Source organism: Lutra lutra, chromosome 6, assembly GCF_902655055.1.
Source record: "Lutra lutra chromosome 6, mLutLut1.2, whole genome shotgun sequence".
NCBI classification, from domain to species: Eukaryota; Metazoa; Chordata; class Mammalia; order Carnivora; family Mustelidae; genus Lutra; species Lutra lutra.
Window position 1 is genome coordinate 96,305,723 of NC_062283.1, and position 17,975 is coordinate 96,323,697.

The 17,975-nt window shown below is 37.4% G+C and overlaps 1 protein-coding gene across 4 annotated transcripts in view; it reads right to left on the reverse strand.

Moving 5' to 3' along the window:
• The window catches only part of SHPRH (SNF2 histone linker PHD RING helicase), a 91,153-nt gene extending 73,472 nt beyond the window's left edge, over positions 1–17,681 (reverse strand). For 2 of the 4 annotated variants that reach the window (XM_047733065.1, XM_047733067.1), the window contains exons 1-6: positions 17,463–17,681; positions 10,273–10,944; positions 6,879–7,008; positions 4,708–4,926; positions 1,397–1,475; positions 584–734 (exon numbers count right to left, since the gene is read on the reverse strand). In XM_047733065.1, coding sequence (XP_047589021.1) covers positions 584–734; positions 1,397–1,475; positions 4,708–4,926; positions 6,879–7,008; positions 10,273–10,911 — 1,218 coding nt within the window. In that variant the 5' untranslated portion in view covers positions 10,912–10,944; positions 17,463–17,681. Of the gene's footprint in view, positions 1–583; positions 735–1,396; positions 1,476–4,707; positions 4,927–6,878; positions 7,009–10,272; positions 10,945–16,989; positions 17,413–17,462 lie in introns of those variants that run through there. The other 2 variants (XM_047733063.1, XM_047733064.1) reach the window with 2 other exon arrangements.
• Positions 17,682–17,975: the final 294 nt, after the last annotated feature.

A 17,975-nucleotide genomic window follows, 5' to 3' on the forward strand; every position in this document is an offset into this window, starting at 1 on the left:
GCCCTACAGGTAATCAATTATACCCTTAATTAGTATGTTGATTTTAGATTTGGTTATTGGAAATTATGAGCTATGAGCTGCATTTGCCTTAGTGGAGTTGTTTCCCCCTTCCCCCATAAACTCTAAAATTTGTGTTTTTAAACAAAATTACATAATTTTGGAACAAGAACTTGGAGTTTGATTCATTTAACAATCTAATTACTAATTATTAGATTCTATGATTTACAGATCTGTGATTTGTGCAATTAAAAAAAAAATCACTCAAAAATATTTAATGGTAATGTGGAGGCTTGCAGTACTGAAGCAACAGTACTTCCCCTAAACGCTTCCCTGCCAACTAGAAGGAAGCTTGGTGAGTGACAGCACAACCCCTTCCTACCTGTCCAACATCACTTACAAAAACCCTGCCAGGTCACAAACATCCTGTTCTCTGTGCCCACTTGAAGTTAACCGATAACTTATAAAAATCATTAGCCTATGAGTAAACGGAGTGTTGGCTTAAGTGCCAAGCAAATGTTGGCCATATGATGCTTTTTGAGAACATATGTCCCCTGCTTTCTCAGCCCTATGGTATTCCTCCTACCTCGGGAAGAGTGAGAGCATCTTGTTTGACATCCTGTCGAGTATGTGTCAGAATCAGAGCCAAAACCTCCACTGTCTTTCCAAGACCCATCTCATCTGCTAAGATGCCACCAAGCAACTGTGGCCCAGCATTTGGGTAATCACGGATGATGCTAAAGGAAAAAACAAGAAAAACATATCACAGGAATGCAAGTAAAAATTACACTATTCCTAAAAAAACTGGAAGAAATCCATAAAAGCCCAAGTTTTTTTAAAACTACATTTAAGGGTGAACAATTTGAAACCCTAGGTCCTGAATAAAGAACTGTGATAAAAACTGCCAGAACTGATAACTAAGAGTGCAGAGTGGTATGGGTAAATGCACATCATGTTTTTCTCTTCTATAAATAAAAGGAAGCATATCTGCCTTCTTTTGTGTCTGTGAATAAAAAAGTTAGGAGGACAATAACTACCGATTCACCCAATATATTATTATATTTAGTGACTCCTAAGACTTTTATAATAGAAATTAACGTATTTAACGAAAATATAAAAATTGGTCCATAACATTAAGATTATAATCTCTTTATATGTCAATAACTAAGCATCTTAAGTCTATTGTATTCATCTACTGAAAAATGACAGGCATTATTAATTTCTTGTTTGTCCTACCTATAAAAATGGTAAAAATATGAAGAATAACAAAACTTTAACTTAGTATTTCTTCTTCAGGTTATTGTCAAAAGTTCAAGTTACTGGTAGACATATGCTACCAATCTCATACAGCTTTTCATAGTATTTATTTCTAATACCAAGCTCATGAAGTTTGTCTTACCAGCCTGTATATGGATTGTAGTAGAGTTTCAAACCCTCAGATGTAACAATCTCACGCCATAAGAAGTGCAGGGCATTTTCTAAAGAAGAATATAACCATAAGAGTAAGTTACTGTTTGTCTTCCCTTCTGCAGACAATCACATTAAAATACAAATAAGTTAGCAGTCAGGATACCCTAGGAAGCCACATACACATGGGAAAAGGTTAGGATCTCATTCTTTTCTGAAGATATTATTCTTATGTTTATTCTCTTCTTTGCTTAGGACACCAATATTTTCTACATAAACAAGTGTTAAGATAGAAAAACAAAGTACAGCAAATTACAGAGGTTTAATAGGAAAAGAAAACTAGTATGTGTAACCAGCTCCTACCTAATGAAGGAGAGTAGCTTATCCTTTATAAATCCTTCAGGAAGTTGCCTAAGGTTTTTAAATAACTCAACAGACATAGGCTACTGGGCTAATACCTTAACCTAAATCAGACCCAACCTTTTACATGGGTCTGAGAGTAGGAGGAAAGGCTTATTGCTTAAGTGAGGAAAAAGTATCCTAAAACACTGAAGTACTGTGTGTATTTCAATCAAAATCTTTCACTTGCTTTCCCTTAAAAATTTAAGTTGTTTAAACCAACTGACAAATTAGGAAGTACATCTCCACCCACCAGTGAAAAGACAAGTAATTTTTTGTTGTCTTCTTTACGGATTGATAGATGAAATAGGAATACAGATGTACAGGGTTTATAAAATGAAAACATTAAAAGATAAAAACTTCAATTTATGGGAGCCACAGGGAATATAAATATTAAATGATACATGGGATTTAATCAAGAAAATCTGTTCTGTGAAGAAAAAAGAATGGATTACTGGTACATGCAGCATGGTTAAATCTCAAAAATATTATGTTGAAAGAGGCCAACTTCTCTTCTGCCTCAAGTGTCCATACTTTGCCATTCTATTTATCATTTCAAAAAGAGGCAAACCTAATTTATGGTGGCAGCAGTTGCCTCCTAAGGGGCTGAAGTAGAACTAACTGGGCCATGAGGGAACTTTCTGGGGTGATGGAAATATTTCATGTCAGCACTGCACAAAAGATATAAAAGAAATAAGTAAAATCAATTTTAAAAATTTAATTTAGCATAATATAACCAATACCTTATCATTTCAATATGTAATCAATATAAAAATTATTAATGAGATATTTGGCATCCTTTTTTGGTCCTATCTAAAATCTGATATATATTTTAAACTTACAACATAATTTGGAAGCCACTTCAAGTTTCAAGCGACATGGTTGGCTAGTGCCTTCTGAGAAAATCTGGTTCTATGTCTTAATTGGGTCACTGGTGACACAGATACACAGGCTTGTACAAATTTATCAAACTGTGCCCTAAAGATCTGTGCATTTTAAGTTATAATTTGATAAAATTACTTAAAGAAACATTATTGCACTTTGGAGGAAAAAATAGTCCAGCCTGTGGGAGACTACAATTTCATAGCTAACAATTTCTTTTTTTTTTTTTTTTAAAGATTTTATTTATTTATTTGACAGAGAGAAATCACAAGTAGGCAGAGAGGCAGGCAGAGAGAGGAGGAAGCAGGCTCCCTGCTGAGCAGAAAGCCCGATGTGGGGCTCGAACCCAGGACCTGGGATCATGACCTGAGCCGAAGGCAGCGGCTTAACCCACTGAGCCACCCAGGCGCCCCCTAACAATTTCTTCAATGGATAAATTGTAAGAGAAAATACAGAATGTGAGGAGACAAAAGTCTATGGATTACGGAAATTTAAGAGACAACAACTAATTCCAATGCATGAATGCTACTGGTTTCAGATTTGACTCAATTGTTAGAAAGAGAAATAAAGAAATAAAAAGGGGAGGAGAAAAGAAGAGAGAGAGGGGAGAGATTTGGCAATTTAAAGGAATTACTGGGTTTAAAAAGCTATTATAAGATTCATCTGTTGAAAGGAACCCTTTCCGTTATTATATATATATATATATATATATATATATATACACACACATACATATATATTTTGTATCTGTTTAAAGGAATCCTTTCTTTAATAAGCTGAAATATTATTAGATTAAATGATATGCTATGTGAAATTATTACTTCAAAATAATTTATAATAAGGGATGAGGAGGAGTGGGAAGAAATAATGTTGGCTATAAATAGATATTTAAAAATAAAAAATTTTTTTAAAAAGAATTTTGTTGGATAAAAAAGTACAAACTGGAACCTACAGGAGAAATAAGAGCTATCCATCATTAAAATAAATCCATAGAGTGAAATAGTTAACAACTTACTTCCTAGAATCACAAAAATCTCACCTCGTGCCTATCTCTTTAAAGATAATGATAAAGAAGTGGCGTAAGTGATGCCCATAAATTTACTTTTATGAAAACTCTTAATAGATAACATTCTATTTTATTATTTGTTTTATGGAGCAAAGAAAATAAACGCAAAGCTAGGAGAATCAATCACACATTAGAATCCCACTTTTGTAAATTTGCTTTCTGTTGCTAAGATTCATCATCATTGTGAAGCCTCTAGCAGATGATTAGTAAGATTCCCATCTGGGGGAGACGAACCATGAGAGATTGTGGACTCTGAGGAACTGAGGGTTTTGAAGGGGATGGAAGTGGGAGGTTGGGTGAGCCTAGTGGTGGGTATTGTGGAGGGCACGTATTGCATGGAGCACTGGGTGTGGTGCATAAACAATGAATTCTGGAACACTGAAAAGAAATTTAAAAAATAGATAAAAATTAAGAACAAAACAAAACGAAAAAAGGTTCACATCTGATCAGGTTCCAAAAGCAATTCTTAGTTGGAAAGGCATGTAAAAAATGAATTTTTAAAAAATTCCAATCAGGGGCCCCTGGGTGGCTCAGTGGGTTAAAGCCTCTGCCTTCGGCTCAGGTCATGATCCCAGGGTCTTGGGATCGAGTCCCGCATCGGGCTCTCTGCTCAGCAGGGAGCCTGCTTCATCCTTTCTCTCTGCCTGCCTCTCTGCCTACTTGCAATCTCTGTCTGTCAAATAAATAAATAAAATCTTAAAAAAAAAAAAATTCCAATCAAGGCAGCCCTTATTTGGGCAGGAAAAATTAGTTCAAACACTTATAAATGAGGAAACCCACCAATGAATTTCTCTAGATTCAATTTTAAAGAATTTCTTAGACTATCATTTTGTTCATAGTAAAACCTATTCTACTCTAACTTTTCAGTATGATTTGTTTAACAATGTCCCCATCCTAATGATCTCTTATATAATCCCTCTGATCAATCTGCCTTTCTTTAAGCATCTTATACTTGCCACTAGTAGGAGGGCTTCTGAAACGCTCTTGTCGTAGCATCCAATTGACAGCCTCTCTCTGGTATGGTCTCAACACAGGAATCAATGCAGGATGCTGGACATCCACTTGGATGGACTGTGCTTCTTGCTGATGTGTTTGCTTCACAAACTGATAGAGCTCATCAATGTCCTGTCCTTCTGGCTCACTCTCTGAATCTTCCTCATCCTCTTCCAACACATCTGTACATCCAACAACAAATGTACTCAAAACAACCCAATCTACCTTTTATAACTATAAGCAATTCTTATTCTAAAAATGTGCTGTGTACTTTTCCATCTCTGGGGCCTTGCTCAGTGTGTTTTGGGACTGGAAGAACCCTATCCTTAATTCTTCGCAGATCAAAAAATCTACCTTTCAAGATAGTTCAGCTTTTTCCATGGCATTTTCTTTTGTTTTCCTTGGTTAGAATTAATGTTCTCCTCTATGTTTGTGCAATACTCTTCCACTTTGGATACAGTGATATGCTGCAATCTGTCTGGCAGAGCAATCATTTATGTGTATTCTTCCCTTGTGCACTGAAATGTTATGCAAAAGCTGTCTTTCGTTTTTATAGTTCCTCAGAGCACCTAGCACATGCTTTGCCCATTGCAAATATTTAAAAAACATAAACATTTGAATATAAAGATCTTTTGCAGTTTATAAAGGATAATTTACTTCACTTTTACATCTTAACATAAAAAAATTCATATGCAGACAAAATTTTTCTATGTCTAGTAAGACAAGGGTTCCCATTTTATTTCTTACGCTAAAAAAGGATAGGCATTTGGTAGTAGCAGGAGCCCACTAGGAGATAAGTGTTTAAGCCATTAGTACAAATTTGTAAAAAATATGATACATTTGTTCGGCACAAGTGCCCTGTGGAAAAGACTGGTGCTTACTACAACATGAACAAATATTTCAAAATCTTGAATGAATGTACAAACCCACTTTAGCTTATGATTTATTTCTCAAAATAGTTCTCAAAAATTTAGTTCCCAAAAAGGCCTATCCACTTTTATGGAACATACCTCACATGCCATAGGATGAAGACTGTACCACAAAATACATAATTTACTTTTTTCAATAAAAAAATGTGCCATGTGAGATTTTAAAAATTTTACAATTAATGTCTAGTTACATGTGTGGTTATTTCAGACTTTTACTATATTTGTGTAATCTAGTACTGATAACTAAATTGAAGTTTTCCTCTGAAATCCTGACATTTTCCTCTGAAACGCGCAACTTATATTATTTTTAAAAGACAGAATAATTCTTGGCAACATTTTAAAAACTCTAGATGTATTTAAAAGTATCCCTTCCAATTCTGAAACTAGAGATTTTCCTCCTTTTAAGTCTTCAACATGCAACATGATTTAATTTTATTAGTATTTTTTTTAATTAAGTAGGCCAACATGAGGCTTACACTCATGACCTTGATATCAAGAGTCACATGCTCTACTGACTGAGGTAGCTGGGCACCCCACTTTTATTAGTATTATGAAGCTTTGCAAAGAAGGCACTGAAGAAACAATTCAACAGTCAAGCTTAGAAACTGACCTCCCAAATATTCCAGTATGAAATGTTCTGTAATTTGCACCTGAAATAATGCTGACCCACCATGAGCAGGGCTTGGAGAATATGAGCTGTTTTTCCAGTAGTGTTGATGGGCTGCACCAAGCCATCCACACTCTCCCCTTGGGAACCAATGGCAGACAACTCTGAAGCTGCAGTCCTGACCAAGGATGCAACATCTTGCCAAGAAACAGGAGAAAAGTTAACTGGTTTTTACGGAAACCAGGCTCTTGAGATTATTTGTCAGACTGCAAAGGAGAGGTGGAATAAGGGCAGCCAAGAATCTCTGGCCATGACAAAATAAAAGCAAAAGAATAATGCAAAAATTCCAATCAGCTCAGATCCCTTTAGATTCTACTGACTGCAAACACTTCTTGAGTACTTACTATAAGCTAAGCACAGTATTTAGCAAAGAAAGACACAAATTAGTGGGGGCATTTCGGATACATATAATTTTGTCATATCATGATTTTATAGAGATTGTTTAATTTTATTACGGTTTTATTGTTTTTCTGCCTGTTATATATACAATTTGGGAAAAACCCACAACTCATAAAAGTAACAGCCATTTTTAATTTACCTGGAATAACAAAACTGTGTAACTTTTCCATCACTCTTTTCATGAGTTGATTGAACTTCTTCATTCTTGAATTTGCATCACTCAAAAAGTCTAGTTTCGCTAGGCCACCTTCCAAAAGATAAATTCCAACCTACAAAGAATTAATCAACATAAATATAGTTTTAATTGTACTAATACATTCTTTATGAGGACATGAAAAAAAACTTTTCTAACCATTACTGTTTGGTTTTTTTTTTTTTTAAAGATTTTATTTATTTATTTGACAGAGAGAGATCACAAGTAGACAGAGAGGCAGGCAGAGAGAGAGAGAGAGAGAGAGAGAGGGAAGCAGGCTCCCCGCTGAGCAGAGAGCCCGACGCGGGACTCGATCCCAGGACCCCGAGATCATGACCTGAGCCGAAGGCAGCGGCTTAACCCACTGAACCACCCAGTTATGGCGCCCCACCATTACTGTTTTTAAATGTATTCATAGTATTTGGCCCATTAACATTAGATACATACCTACCAAATCTCCCTCACAAACTTTTACTTTCAACAACAAATTCATTTTTACTTTCAATACAGTGCCTACTGAGATGCACCATTCAAGTTGCTAGAAAAAAATACTTTCTAAACTAGAACTGATCCTGGGAGAATGTGATGAGAATACTAATTCTACCTACCAAGTCAATGATTTCCAGACTTGATGAGTATCAAAATAATCAGTGAAGCTGGTAAAAATGCAGATTTCCCCCAGAAGATTCTGACACATGTCGATTTTTTAAAAAATTAAATTAACATATAATGTACTATTTGTTTCAGGGGTACAGGTCTGTCAATCATCAGTCTTACACAATTCACAGCACTCACCATAGCACATACCCTCCCCACCCAGTGTCCATCACCCAGCCACACTCTCTCCCAACCCTACCCCCCGCTGCTCCAGCAACCCTCAGTTTGTTTCCTGAGATTAAGAGTCTCTTATGGTTTGTCTCCCTCACGATCCCATCTTGTTTCATTTTTCCCTTCCTTCCCCCTACAACCCCCTGCCCTGCCTCTCAAATTCCTCATAACAGAGAGATCATATGATAATTATCTTTCTCTGATTGACTTATTTCACTTAGCATAATACCCTCCAGTTCCATCCACGTCATTGCAAATGGCAAGATTCTGGGGTTTTTTGATGGCTGCATGGTATTCCATTGTAGATATATACCACATCTTCTTTATCCATTCATCTGTTGACAGACATCTAGACTCTTTCCATCGTTTGACTATTGTGGACATTGCTGCTATGACCATCCGGGTGCACATGCTCCTTCGGATCACTACATTTGTATTTTTAGGGTAAATACCCAGTAGTGCGATTGCTGGGTTGTAGGGTAACTCTATTTTCAACCTTTTAAGGAACCTCCATGCTGTTTTCCAGAGTGGCTGCACCAATTTGCATTCCCACCAACAGTGTAGGAGGGTTCCCCTTTCTCCGCATCCTCATCAACATCTGTCGTTTCCTGAGTGGTTAATTTTAGCCGTTCTGACTGGTGTGAGATGGTATCTCACTGTAGTTTTGATTTGTATTTCTTAAGCACAGTCAGGCTTGGGAATCCCTATTACTAGATCAAAAACTAAAATGTACACGAAAACAGATCTTGATTAATGTACTATATCTTGATTCTGGTAAAACAATGCAGTACGAAGTTCTGCAGTCAAAAGATTTGACGTTGAATACTGGCATTGGTATTTAAGAGCTAAAAACCAGGCAAAGTAATTGATTTATTTTGACCCAAATGCTGTTATTTGCAAACTGGAGAGAAGCCTATATGAGATAGCCTATATAATACAATTTTAAAACTTCCTAATGATAGATACTCAACAAATGCATTTTCTTTCATTTCCCTATGTTATCCTGGACCTGATTCTATAATCATGGAGAGGCTCATATTCTTTTACTAAAGAACAAGAATCCAACTCAGCATTATATAGGAATGAGTAACAAAGAATTTATTTCATTATTATTTGTATTCTGCCTTGTGTCCACCTACAGTTAGCTTACCATAACATCACTAAATGTTTAAATATTTATAAAAATTGGTATAAGAAAACAAAATAGATCAAGACTTGATCTATGGAGAAGGTGGACAGAACAGATACACAAGCCATGAATTCTTATGTACTTGCTATCACTGAGCCATCATTTTGGCATGCATGATCAACAAGGAGAGGGAATAAGTGATTGCATAGTTTTATCCTCCAGGGAAGAATCAGTTACAATCTAATGCTTCTAAATTTTCTCCTTTCCTTTTGTCAGTACTGAAAGTATACTAATAGAATTGCTTTTTAATGTGAGAAAGACACACAAGACACAGTTTTCAATTGAACAAAAGTGAATTTAACATTTTAGAATTTCTTTTCAAGTTTTGGCATAAAGGCATATTAACCTGCTTCACAGTTTATAAAGGACAGATACTTACAGTAGCTCACATGATTCTCAATGACTGTATGAGGTAAAATGAATGATTATTTACATTTTACACAGAAAGATGATGAAATTAGAGCATTTAAGTGATTCACATAAAGTTACTTAGTAAATAGCTGAGCCTGAAATGAATTATAAATTTACTCTTTCATTTGTTAAAAATCTGTTCAGTATCAGGGCTATACTGGGCACTAAAGATAAATGACTTCATAGTTTGCTGAAGGAGAAAAATCTAAAATGTAAGTACACTACAAGTGGCCAAGGCAAAAGTAATGTGTATTTACAAGTATTATGGGGGAAGGGCACGAACACTATCCATGAATTTTAAGAAAATATCTCCCTAGAGAAGTAAACTCTGAGCTGAATATTAGAGAATGCCCAGGGAAGTTATTAGGGAAAAGGAAGGGAACAATCCAGGCAGAGAACCGTGAAAACAAAAGCAAAGATGCAGAAATATGGCCAGAAAATATGCAGGAAATAAATCAATTTGGAATTTCTGGGACAAAATAAAAAGCAGAGTGATAAAAGATGAGGCTGGAAAAGTAGACAAGGGGCTATGAAAGAAGGGTTATTCGATTCTGCAGTGAAGAATAGAATTCCATTTCATTCACATTATACCAATTCAGAGACAAAGTAGATGGGAGTTCAAAAGACAAGCAAGGGCAATGGTTAAAGGACTGCTACAAGAAGACGAAGAATAACACATTGAGAGTAGAGCTGGAAGGGATGAATATGGGATATCTTGAAAAAGGACAGCCTAGAAATGATCACCTACAGCATACATTTCTTAAAGTTATTGAAAGCCCAAAATAAAGTACACTCTGAAACTTAATAATGATAGGCTTATTTCTGGCTTTTTAGACCTTCCTTCTGAGTTAACTTCAAAATGGGACTGCCAAATGCAGAAGAACCTTAAAAGACACCACAGAATTTGAGTACCTTGATCATGTGATTTCCTTCTGGTTTTTGGTAAAGTTTTATTCTTCTCTTCTTTTGTAGCCACCCCAAATCTTCTAACATTTCACCACTGAAGGATGATTCCACTCTAATACCCTTGTCACAAATACTAATTGGCTCACTGAGTCCTTTTTCTTGTTTCTCTATATCTTCACATTCTGAATTAACATAGATCAGGAAATGATTGCTTGACTCTGAACTCATCAGTGTAAAACTCCTTTCAGAAAAATGTTCAGTTAAACTCTGTTCAGGAAGAAGCTGAAGAGTTAATTCTCCCAGAAATGCCTTCCAAGAATTGTCAAAGTGACAGGGAGAAATCACGATATTCAGCTTTGCAGAGAAAGGAGAATAAATGCCACCAGTTTCTTCTTTATCCATCGATTTTGAGATGCTCACTGCCTTGGAACACCTCTTCTTATCTTGGTGAGCCACTTCTTCCTTTAGACTATCATCTAGGATGATACAGTGAGCAGAAGAGAAATCTGAACCCGATGAGGGATGCTCATCATCAGTTAGGATGAGAGGTTCATTCCTTCTGTCTTCATGCATATTCCAATGAAGCTGCTGTTGCTTTTCCTCATCAACTCTCACTGGAAGAGCACGTTTCCGCCGGCTACTCATTTTCAAGTAATTCTTGGTTGGTAAATATGAACTCTAGAAGACAAATGCAACAAGTAAGCATTCCAAGAGAAGATTTAACTATCAAAGTGTGCCCTGATGAACAACTCACCATGGACTAATGGCCCCCACACATAACATTGAAATCTTAGAGAGATATGTAAAGCAATGGTTTTTTAAAAATAAGTCAAATACAGCTAAGAAACACGCTGACCATAATCTCTGTATCACAGAAATTCTAATGGTCTTACTGGTCCTTTAATGGATAAATTTAATAAAGACAATGTGTTATATAAAATAAAACACATTCTAAAAATACATATAATAAGCAGCATGACAGTAAGGTAAATCTCCCAAATAGCTTGGAAATGTGTATTTGAAGAATTTAGTAACATTTAAACTCATATCATCACAACAAAAGTTCAATTTGGTTTTATAATCCCAAAGGGTTAACAAAACTTCACTTGACCCTTAACATAGTTAAAAAATTCCTAAAAATATATTTTCTCTTTCAAAAGAAGAAGCTGAAAATACAGAACATATTTCTTTTTTGTGGGTTAGCAGAAACAAGAATAGCTGGGCAAGAAATAAGGTGGTGATGGCAAACAGGGGAAATGGAGCAGAGACAATAAAAGAAAAAAGAAAAGAAAAAATGTAGGAAAAAAGAAGATAGCTTTGTCATCTGAGAAGAGGAAACTGGTCTGACAGCAACTTGTTAGGCTCACTGACTAGGAAGCCCCATTCAGAGGCTTGCTCTCATGCCCTGAGCCAAAGCCAAGAGTTGAATGTTTTAACTGACTGATCCACCTAGGCACCTGGTCAATTAAATTTTGAAAGAAATTCAAAGGCAGTCAATAGGCAAAAATATCCTTTTCAATAAATAGAGAGCTACATGCAAAAAAACGAACCTGGAGCTTTACCTCACACCACATATAAAAATTAACTTGAAATAGATCATAAACTGAAATACAAAAGCTAAAACTATTAAAACTTCTAGAAGAAAATGGGATAAAATATAAGTGACATTAGGCAAAACAAATTAAAATAGGGCACAAAAAGCAGAGAATATAAAAAATTGATTAAGTGAGTTTCAACAAAATTACATATTTTGGCACTTCAAAAGGAGAGGGGAAGCCAGATGGGATGCAATATTAGTAAAACAAGTATCTGATGAAGGATTTGTATGTGGAATAAGAAAAAAACTTTCAAAAAAAAAAAGAAAAAGAAAAAAACTTTCATAAATCTGTAGTAAGACAATCTTATGAAAAAATGAAAATTTGGAAATAATTCTGAACACACACTTCATCTAAGATGATCTGTGAGTACCAAATTAGCACATGAAAATATCTTCACCACATCAGTCATTAAAGTAATGCAAATTTAACCTACATTCCACAATAAGAAACTGTGTATGCATTAGAATGGCTAAAATTTAAAAGACTGAAGAGGAAGAACAACCAAAACTGAATTTTCAAACATCAGGGAAAGTTTGTCAATTTCTTACAAAATTAAATACAAACTTTCTGTGCAGCCTAGTAATCCTACCTTTAGATATTTATGGTAGAGAAATAAAACTAAAGAAGACCGACAAAAAAGATTTATTTATTTATTTAAAGATTTTCTTTCTTTATTTATCAGAGAGAGAGAGAGAGAGAGAGAGAGAGAGAGAGAGAGAAAGCACCCACAAGCAGGAGGAGAAGCAGGTTCCCCTCTGAGCAATGAGGCCAACGCAGGACTCTATCTCAACCCTCGGAACATGACCCAAGCTGAAGGCAGCTGCCCAACCAATTGTGCCACCCAGACATCCGGACATAAAAGATTTAAACCTGAATGTTAATAGCAGTTTTAACAAAAGCTAAAAACTGGAAAACAACCCAAGCATCCATTACCTGGTAAATGGATAAACAGGTGGGATACTTCTCAGTGATAAACTACTGATAGAACATACGATGACACGGATGAACTTTTAAAGCATTATGCTAAGTGAAGGAAGCCAGATGTGTAAGGCCATATGATTCTCTTTACATGAAATTCTTAAAAAGGCAAGAACTTACTGATAGAAAACCGATGAGTGGTTACTAGAGGTGAAGAAGTGAGAAGAAGCAGACTGATATAGCAAGGAGCAGGAGGGAAAGATTTGGACTGACAGAAATGTTCAACTGGTGTTTACATGATTGTATATACTTGTCAAACCTCATCAAATTATACACTTAAAATTGTTAGATTTTATTGTACATAAATTATACCTTAATAAAGCTGATTTTCAAAGTACAAACAAAAAGTAGACACAGAAAAGATTTAAAAATTATTAAGAGAATGGGGCACCGGGGTGGCTCAGTCAGTTAAATGTTTGCCTTCAGCTCAGGTCATGATCCCAGGGTCCTGGGATGGAGGAGTCCATGTTGGGCTCCCTGCTCTTTGGGGAGTCTGTTCCTCTCTCTGCCCCCACCCCCCCATCCCCTGCTTGTGTTTTCTCTCTCAAATAAATAAATAAAACCTTTTAAAAAAATAAAATTATAAGAGAATATTAGGAACAGCTTTATTCTAATAAACTTGAAAAATCTAAATAAAATGAGTAATTTACTGACAAAACATAAATGAATAAAATTTATTTTCTTAGCAGCCATGCTGCATGTAGTTTTTAATTTAAATAAGATTAAGTAATATCATAAACTCAGCTCCTCAGTCTCACTGGCCACACTTTAAGTGTTGAACAGCCATATGTGATTAGTGGCTACTATACTATACAGTGCAAATATAAAACATTCTCAAAATTGCAAAAAGGCTATCAAGTAGCGCTGGTCTAAGTCAATCATGAGAATTCCGCTTCATTAGCCGGTGCCTCCTTTATGAATGCACAGGTAATAAAGTATAAACACTCTCTTACTATGGTTAACTATAAGCATCTTACCTTCTCTATTACCTTGGAAGAATAACACAGGAGGCCTCTAATAATCTATGTGTTTATCTTTGTCCAGTTCTCAACAGAATTATAAGCTAGAATACTGGCATTTGGTCATTCTGCTGGAACTTTGAAAAGCTCAGCTGTATCAGCTTATTCGTTAACTATGGCCACATATAGGCTGTATAACATACCACTCCAAAGCTCAATGTCCTGAGATAGCAATCATTTATTCTCACAGATCTGCAGGTTAGCTGGTTAGCTGGTTAGCTGAGGGTTGGCTGACCTAGCTTAGGTTTCTGGAGAAGCAGTTCAGCTTTGCTTAATGTAATTCTCATCCTCCTCCTGGGACCAGCAAAGCAACCCACAAATGTACTTATCACCATGGCTGAGGTGTAACAGTGTAAATCCAATCACACAAGTACTTTTCAAAGCGTGGTCACAGCAAAAGCACAAGGTTCCCGGAGCTAAAGCAAGTCACACAAACAGACCCAAAGTGAACAGGTAGGAAAATGCACCATATTCTCTACTGATTAGAACTGCTTATGGCAAAGAGTGTGGATATGAGGTAGGGATCACATAATCTACTACAACAAACAAAATATTAATATTAATAACATGACAATTATGGAACTGTTCACTCTAAAAGCCCCAAAAGCAACCGGCTAGAGAGTCTCAAATCTGCAAAGCAATGTGATTTATAGGAGAAAAGATTCTAAATCTAGCTTTGGCACTTACTAACTGTGTGGCATAGGAATAGTTATCTAACCTCTCTGTGCCAGTTTTCTCATTTCTAAAATGCGGATGATGGGATTATACTTAGAAATAATGTAAGTGCAACAGTAAACAGAAATTTAGCATATATTCAGTGAGTGGTAGCTGCTATCACCATCATCTTCAGAACTATGTATTATATTTATAATAACTAAACTTTAAAGTGGCAGGATGGAGGACCATATATCTGTGTGTCTCAAACTCGACTGCATATTAGAATCATCTGGGGGAATTTATAAAAATCCTGATGCCCGGGTACTATCCCAGCCAATTACCAGAACTGAGCATACATTCATGAATTTAAAAAAAAAAAAAAAAAATCTCGTTCCAACCGACTCTTTTCTTAAGGGATTTCTATCCAGGGATAACTTCTTGAACCAAGAAGATATTATTTGATCAAAACTACTTATAAGCATAATGTTAACTTGCAGCTAGTAAGTCATTTATTAGTAAAATTCTATATATTTCTAATCACATTCCAAACCCTTCTCCTGGTGTTCTTCATACCACATGAGTCCCACTTTTGACAACTCTACTTCTTATTCCTCCCTCTTAAGTATCAGAGTTCGGTGAAACATTATTAGTTGTAGTTTTTAAATATGGACCACACTTCAATTGTCCTACATTTAAATGTAAAAAGCCTTTTGCTTGAAATGCCCTTTCGCACTTTCTACCTGTTGCTGTCCCAATCTTCCCCAGAAAACCTTCCATGACCAGGCATACTGCATTAAAGGCCATTCCTCCTCTATCCTAAATGCTATACTGTTTTAACTGTACGACTTTGAAAGCCATGAAAGCTGGGCAGGAACAGTATCCTATTCATCACTGTACCCCCATGGCAGGTCAGTGCCAAGATGGAAATGACATACAAAAAAGGTGAAACAAATATCTCTAACTTCCTGAATACCTAATATCCTCCCTCTTTTTAAGCACCATGTTTCTTTTTAGATAAGTCTCTTAACCATATTCTAGAAGATTACAGGTAATGTGAAATTATTCTTTACTATTTCTGGCCCTGAATGAGACAGAGAAAACTGGCTGACCCATATCTTCAAGAGAAAATAAAGATAGGTTATTAGAAAAATAAACACAAATTGTTGTTACTAAAACAATATAACAAATGATTACCAATTAAACTTAGATTCAGATTTTTTTCCCTCCAAATTATTACCTCTTCATTAAAAGACACACACAAATCCTGACTTACAACAAATCCATGGTAGGCCTGGATCTAGATTTTAGGAACATTAAGAAGTATACATCTGCCATACTGCTGCCCAAGGGGAGCCTTGTGCAAACAAAACCCAATCATTCCGGATTAGTGAAAAGCTCCTAATGATCTAGCGTTAACACAATCTTTCCATAGTAGTAACTTCAGGAAGATGAGAGTATTTTCATCTACTGAACTAAAATACGTTAGTTACATAAACTTTAAAAATGCCCGCGGAAAAAGCTTTTTAACCAGCACATTCCGTTTCCCCAAACCTTCGTAGCCTGAACTTTTTTTTTTTAAGATTTTTTTATTTATTTATTTGACAGACAGAGATCACATGTAGGCAGAGAGGCAGGCAGAGAGAGAGAGAGGAGGAAGCAGGCTCTCCACTGAGCAGAGAGCCGGATGCGGGGCTCGATCCCAGGACCCTGAGATCATGACCTGAGCCGAAGGCAGAGGCTTTAACCCACTGAGCCACCCAGGTGCCCCCGTAGCCTGAACTCTTAATAAAAGGTTTTAATAATTCTGCAAATGCAGTTCTTAGGCTTGGGCAAAGAAGACATATAGATAGTAGCATCTTTCAAAAGTCAACTTCTATTCTCAACTGCTAGTTTATTGGCTAACTTGACCTGGGAAGCTCTAGGAAGCACAAGTTATCCAGTACAGGCACACGTCTCTCACTGATGCTCAACAATACTGTTTCAAGCATGGTTTCTGATCATAAACCAATGAGTCTTTCTGGTAACAGTACAAATATTATGGATCATTTCTATTCATGGGAGTTTAAACAGTTTTGCTACCAACATCCAAGAAAATAATTTTAAATAGCTATAATGACTTAAAAATTATTGTATTTCATTCAGTTAAAGCGTTAAGGTAGTTTAAATACAAGTAGGAAAATATCAAACATCTAGTTTTTCTACCTCCTGGGTCACGTAAAGTCACTTAGAAAAAAAAAAGGCACGAGCTTAATGGCCATTAATTCATAGTACTAAATCTGAAAGTGACAGTCAATCATCAAAATAACACATCATTGTTCATAAACTAGCAACGATCACGGAGCCAAAATGTACCAGGAACAAGGATGGTTTTGAGAGCGAAAAGTAATTAATCTGACTCCAAAGGTAACTGAGAACTTTCAGACTAACTTGGAAGCCTCGCCTCCCTTTTCCCACATTACAACCCCGCACACCAAGAGGCTAGGCAGCTGCCCAGATCCAGCCTCCAGGGGCGTGTGTGACGAATGGTGATACCCAGTCGGTTTTCTTCCGAAACTCAACAGCGGTTCGCGGAGTCAGAGCTAAGCTGTCAGCGCCAGATTGCTCCCAGCAGGCCGGGCAAACAAGCTACCCGCGAGGCCGGGGAGCGCGACGACAGTCCCTGGGACGCTCGATCTAAACACCGAAGGCCCCAGCCCCCGAGGAGAAGCACAGCCTCCTTTCCCACAGCCCTTTCTTCTCCCGGGGGAGCCGTGGCGGTCCGGAGGCCCCCAAGTCTGGGATGGGAAAGGGTCGGGGAAACTCGTGCTGCGTTTCCCCCTCAGCCCTTTAGCTTCCCGGGCTCCAGAACGACCAAGTCCTTCCTCCTCCGGACCTCAATCTCCGTCTGCAGGCGTATTCTGTCCCCGACCTCTGACCCCTGACCCTCCATCACCCAAGCGCCTACCTAGGCTGGTTCGCCAAGCCTCTTGAGCCTTTATGCCCCAAGCTCCGGGGCTCTTCTAAAGTCTCCGCAGGTCCCGGGCGCGCATTCGCCACCCACCGAACACCCGCCTGAAATGGGCACGCGCGCTTTACGCTGGTTTGTGTTGGGGTTCCCGGGGGGCCCAGAAACCACAGCTCCCAGCTGCCGGGTGCGCGCTGGAGCGTGGGGTCAAGATGAACGCGCACGTCGGAGCGCCCCGCCCCTTTTCTCGGGGAATGGCTTCATGAGTCTCTTCTGCGCAAGTCCACACGGTTAAGGTCTATCGGAGGATACAGTTGGAATCTCGCGATAGCGCTGCCCCGCGACATTAGTAGTACAGGATTGGCTGTAACTTTTAAGGAGGAGGCGGGAGTCTAAGCAGATATTAGGTGTGGGCGGGGCTCCCCGGAAGGGGCGGAACTCCGCTTGAAGCGAGTCACGGGGGTGATTGGTGGCGTTAGTAAACAGGCAGAATATAGAATTCTAAGACGCGCT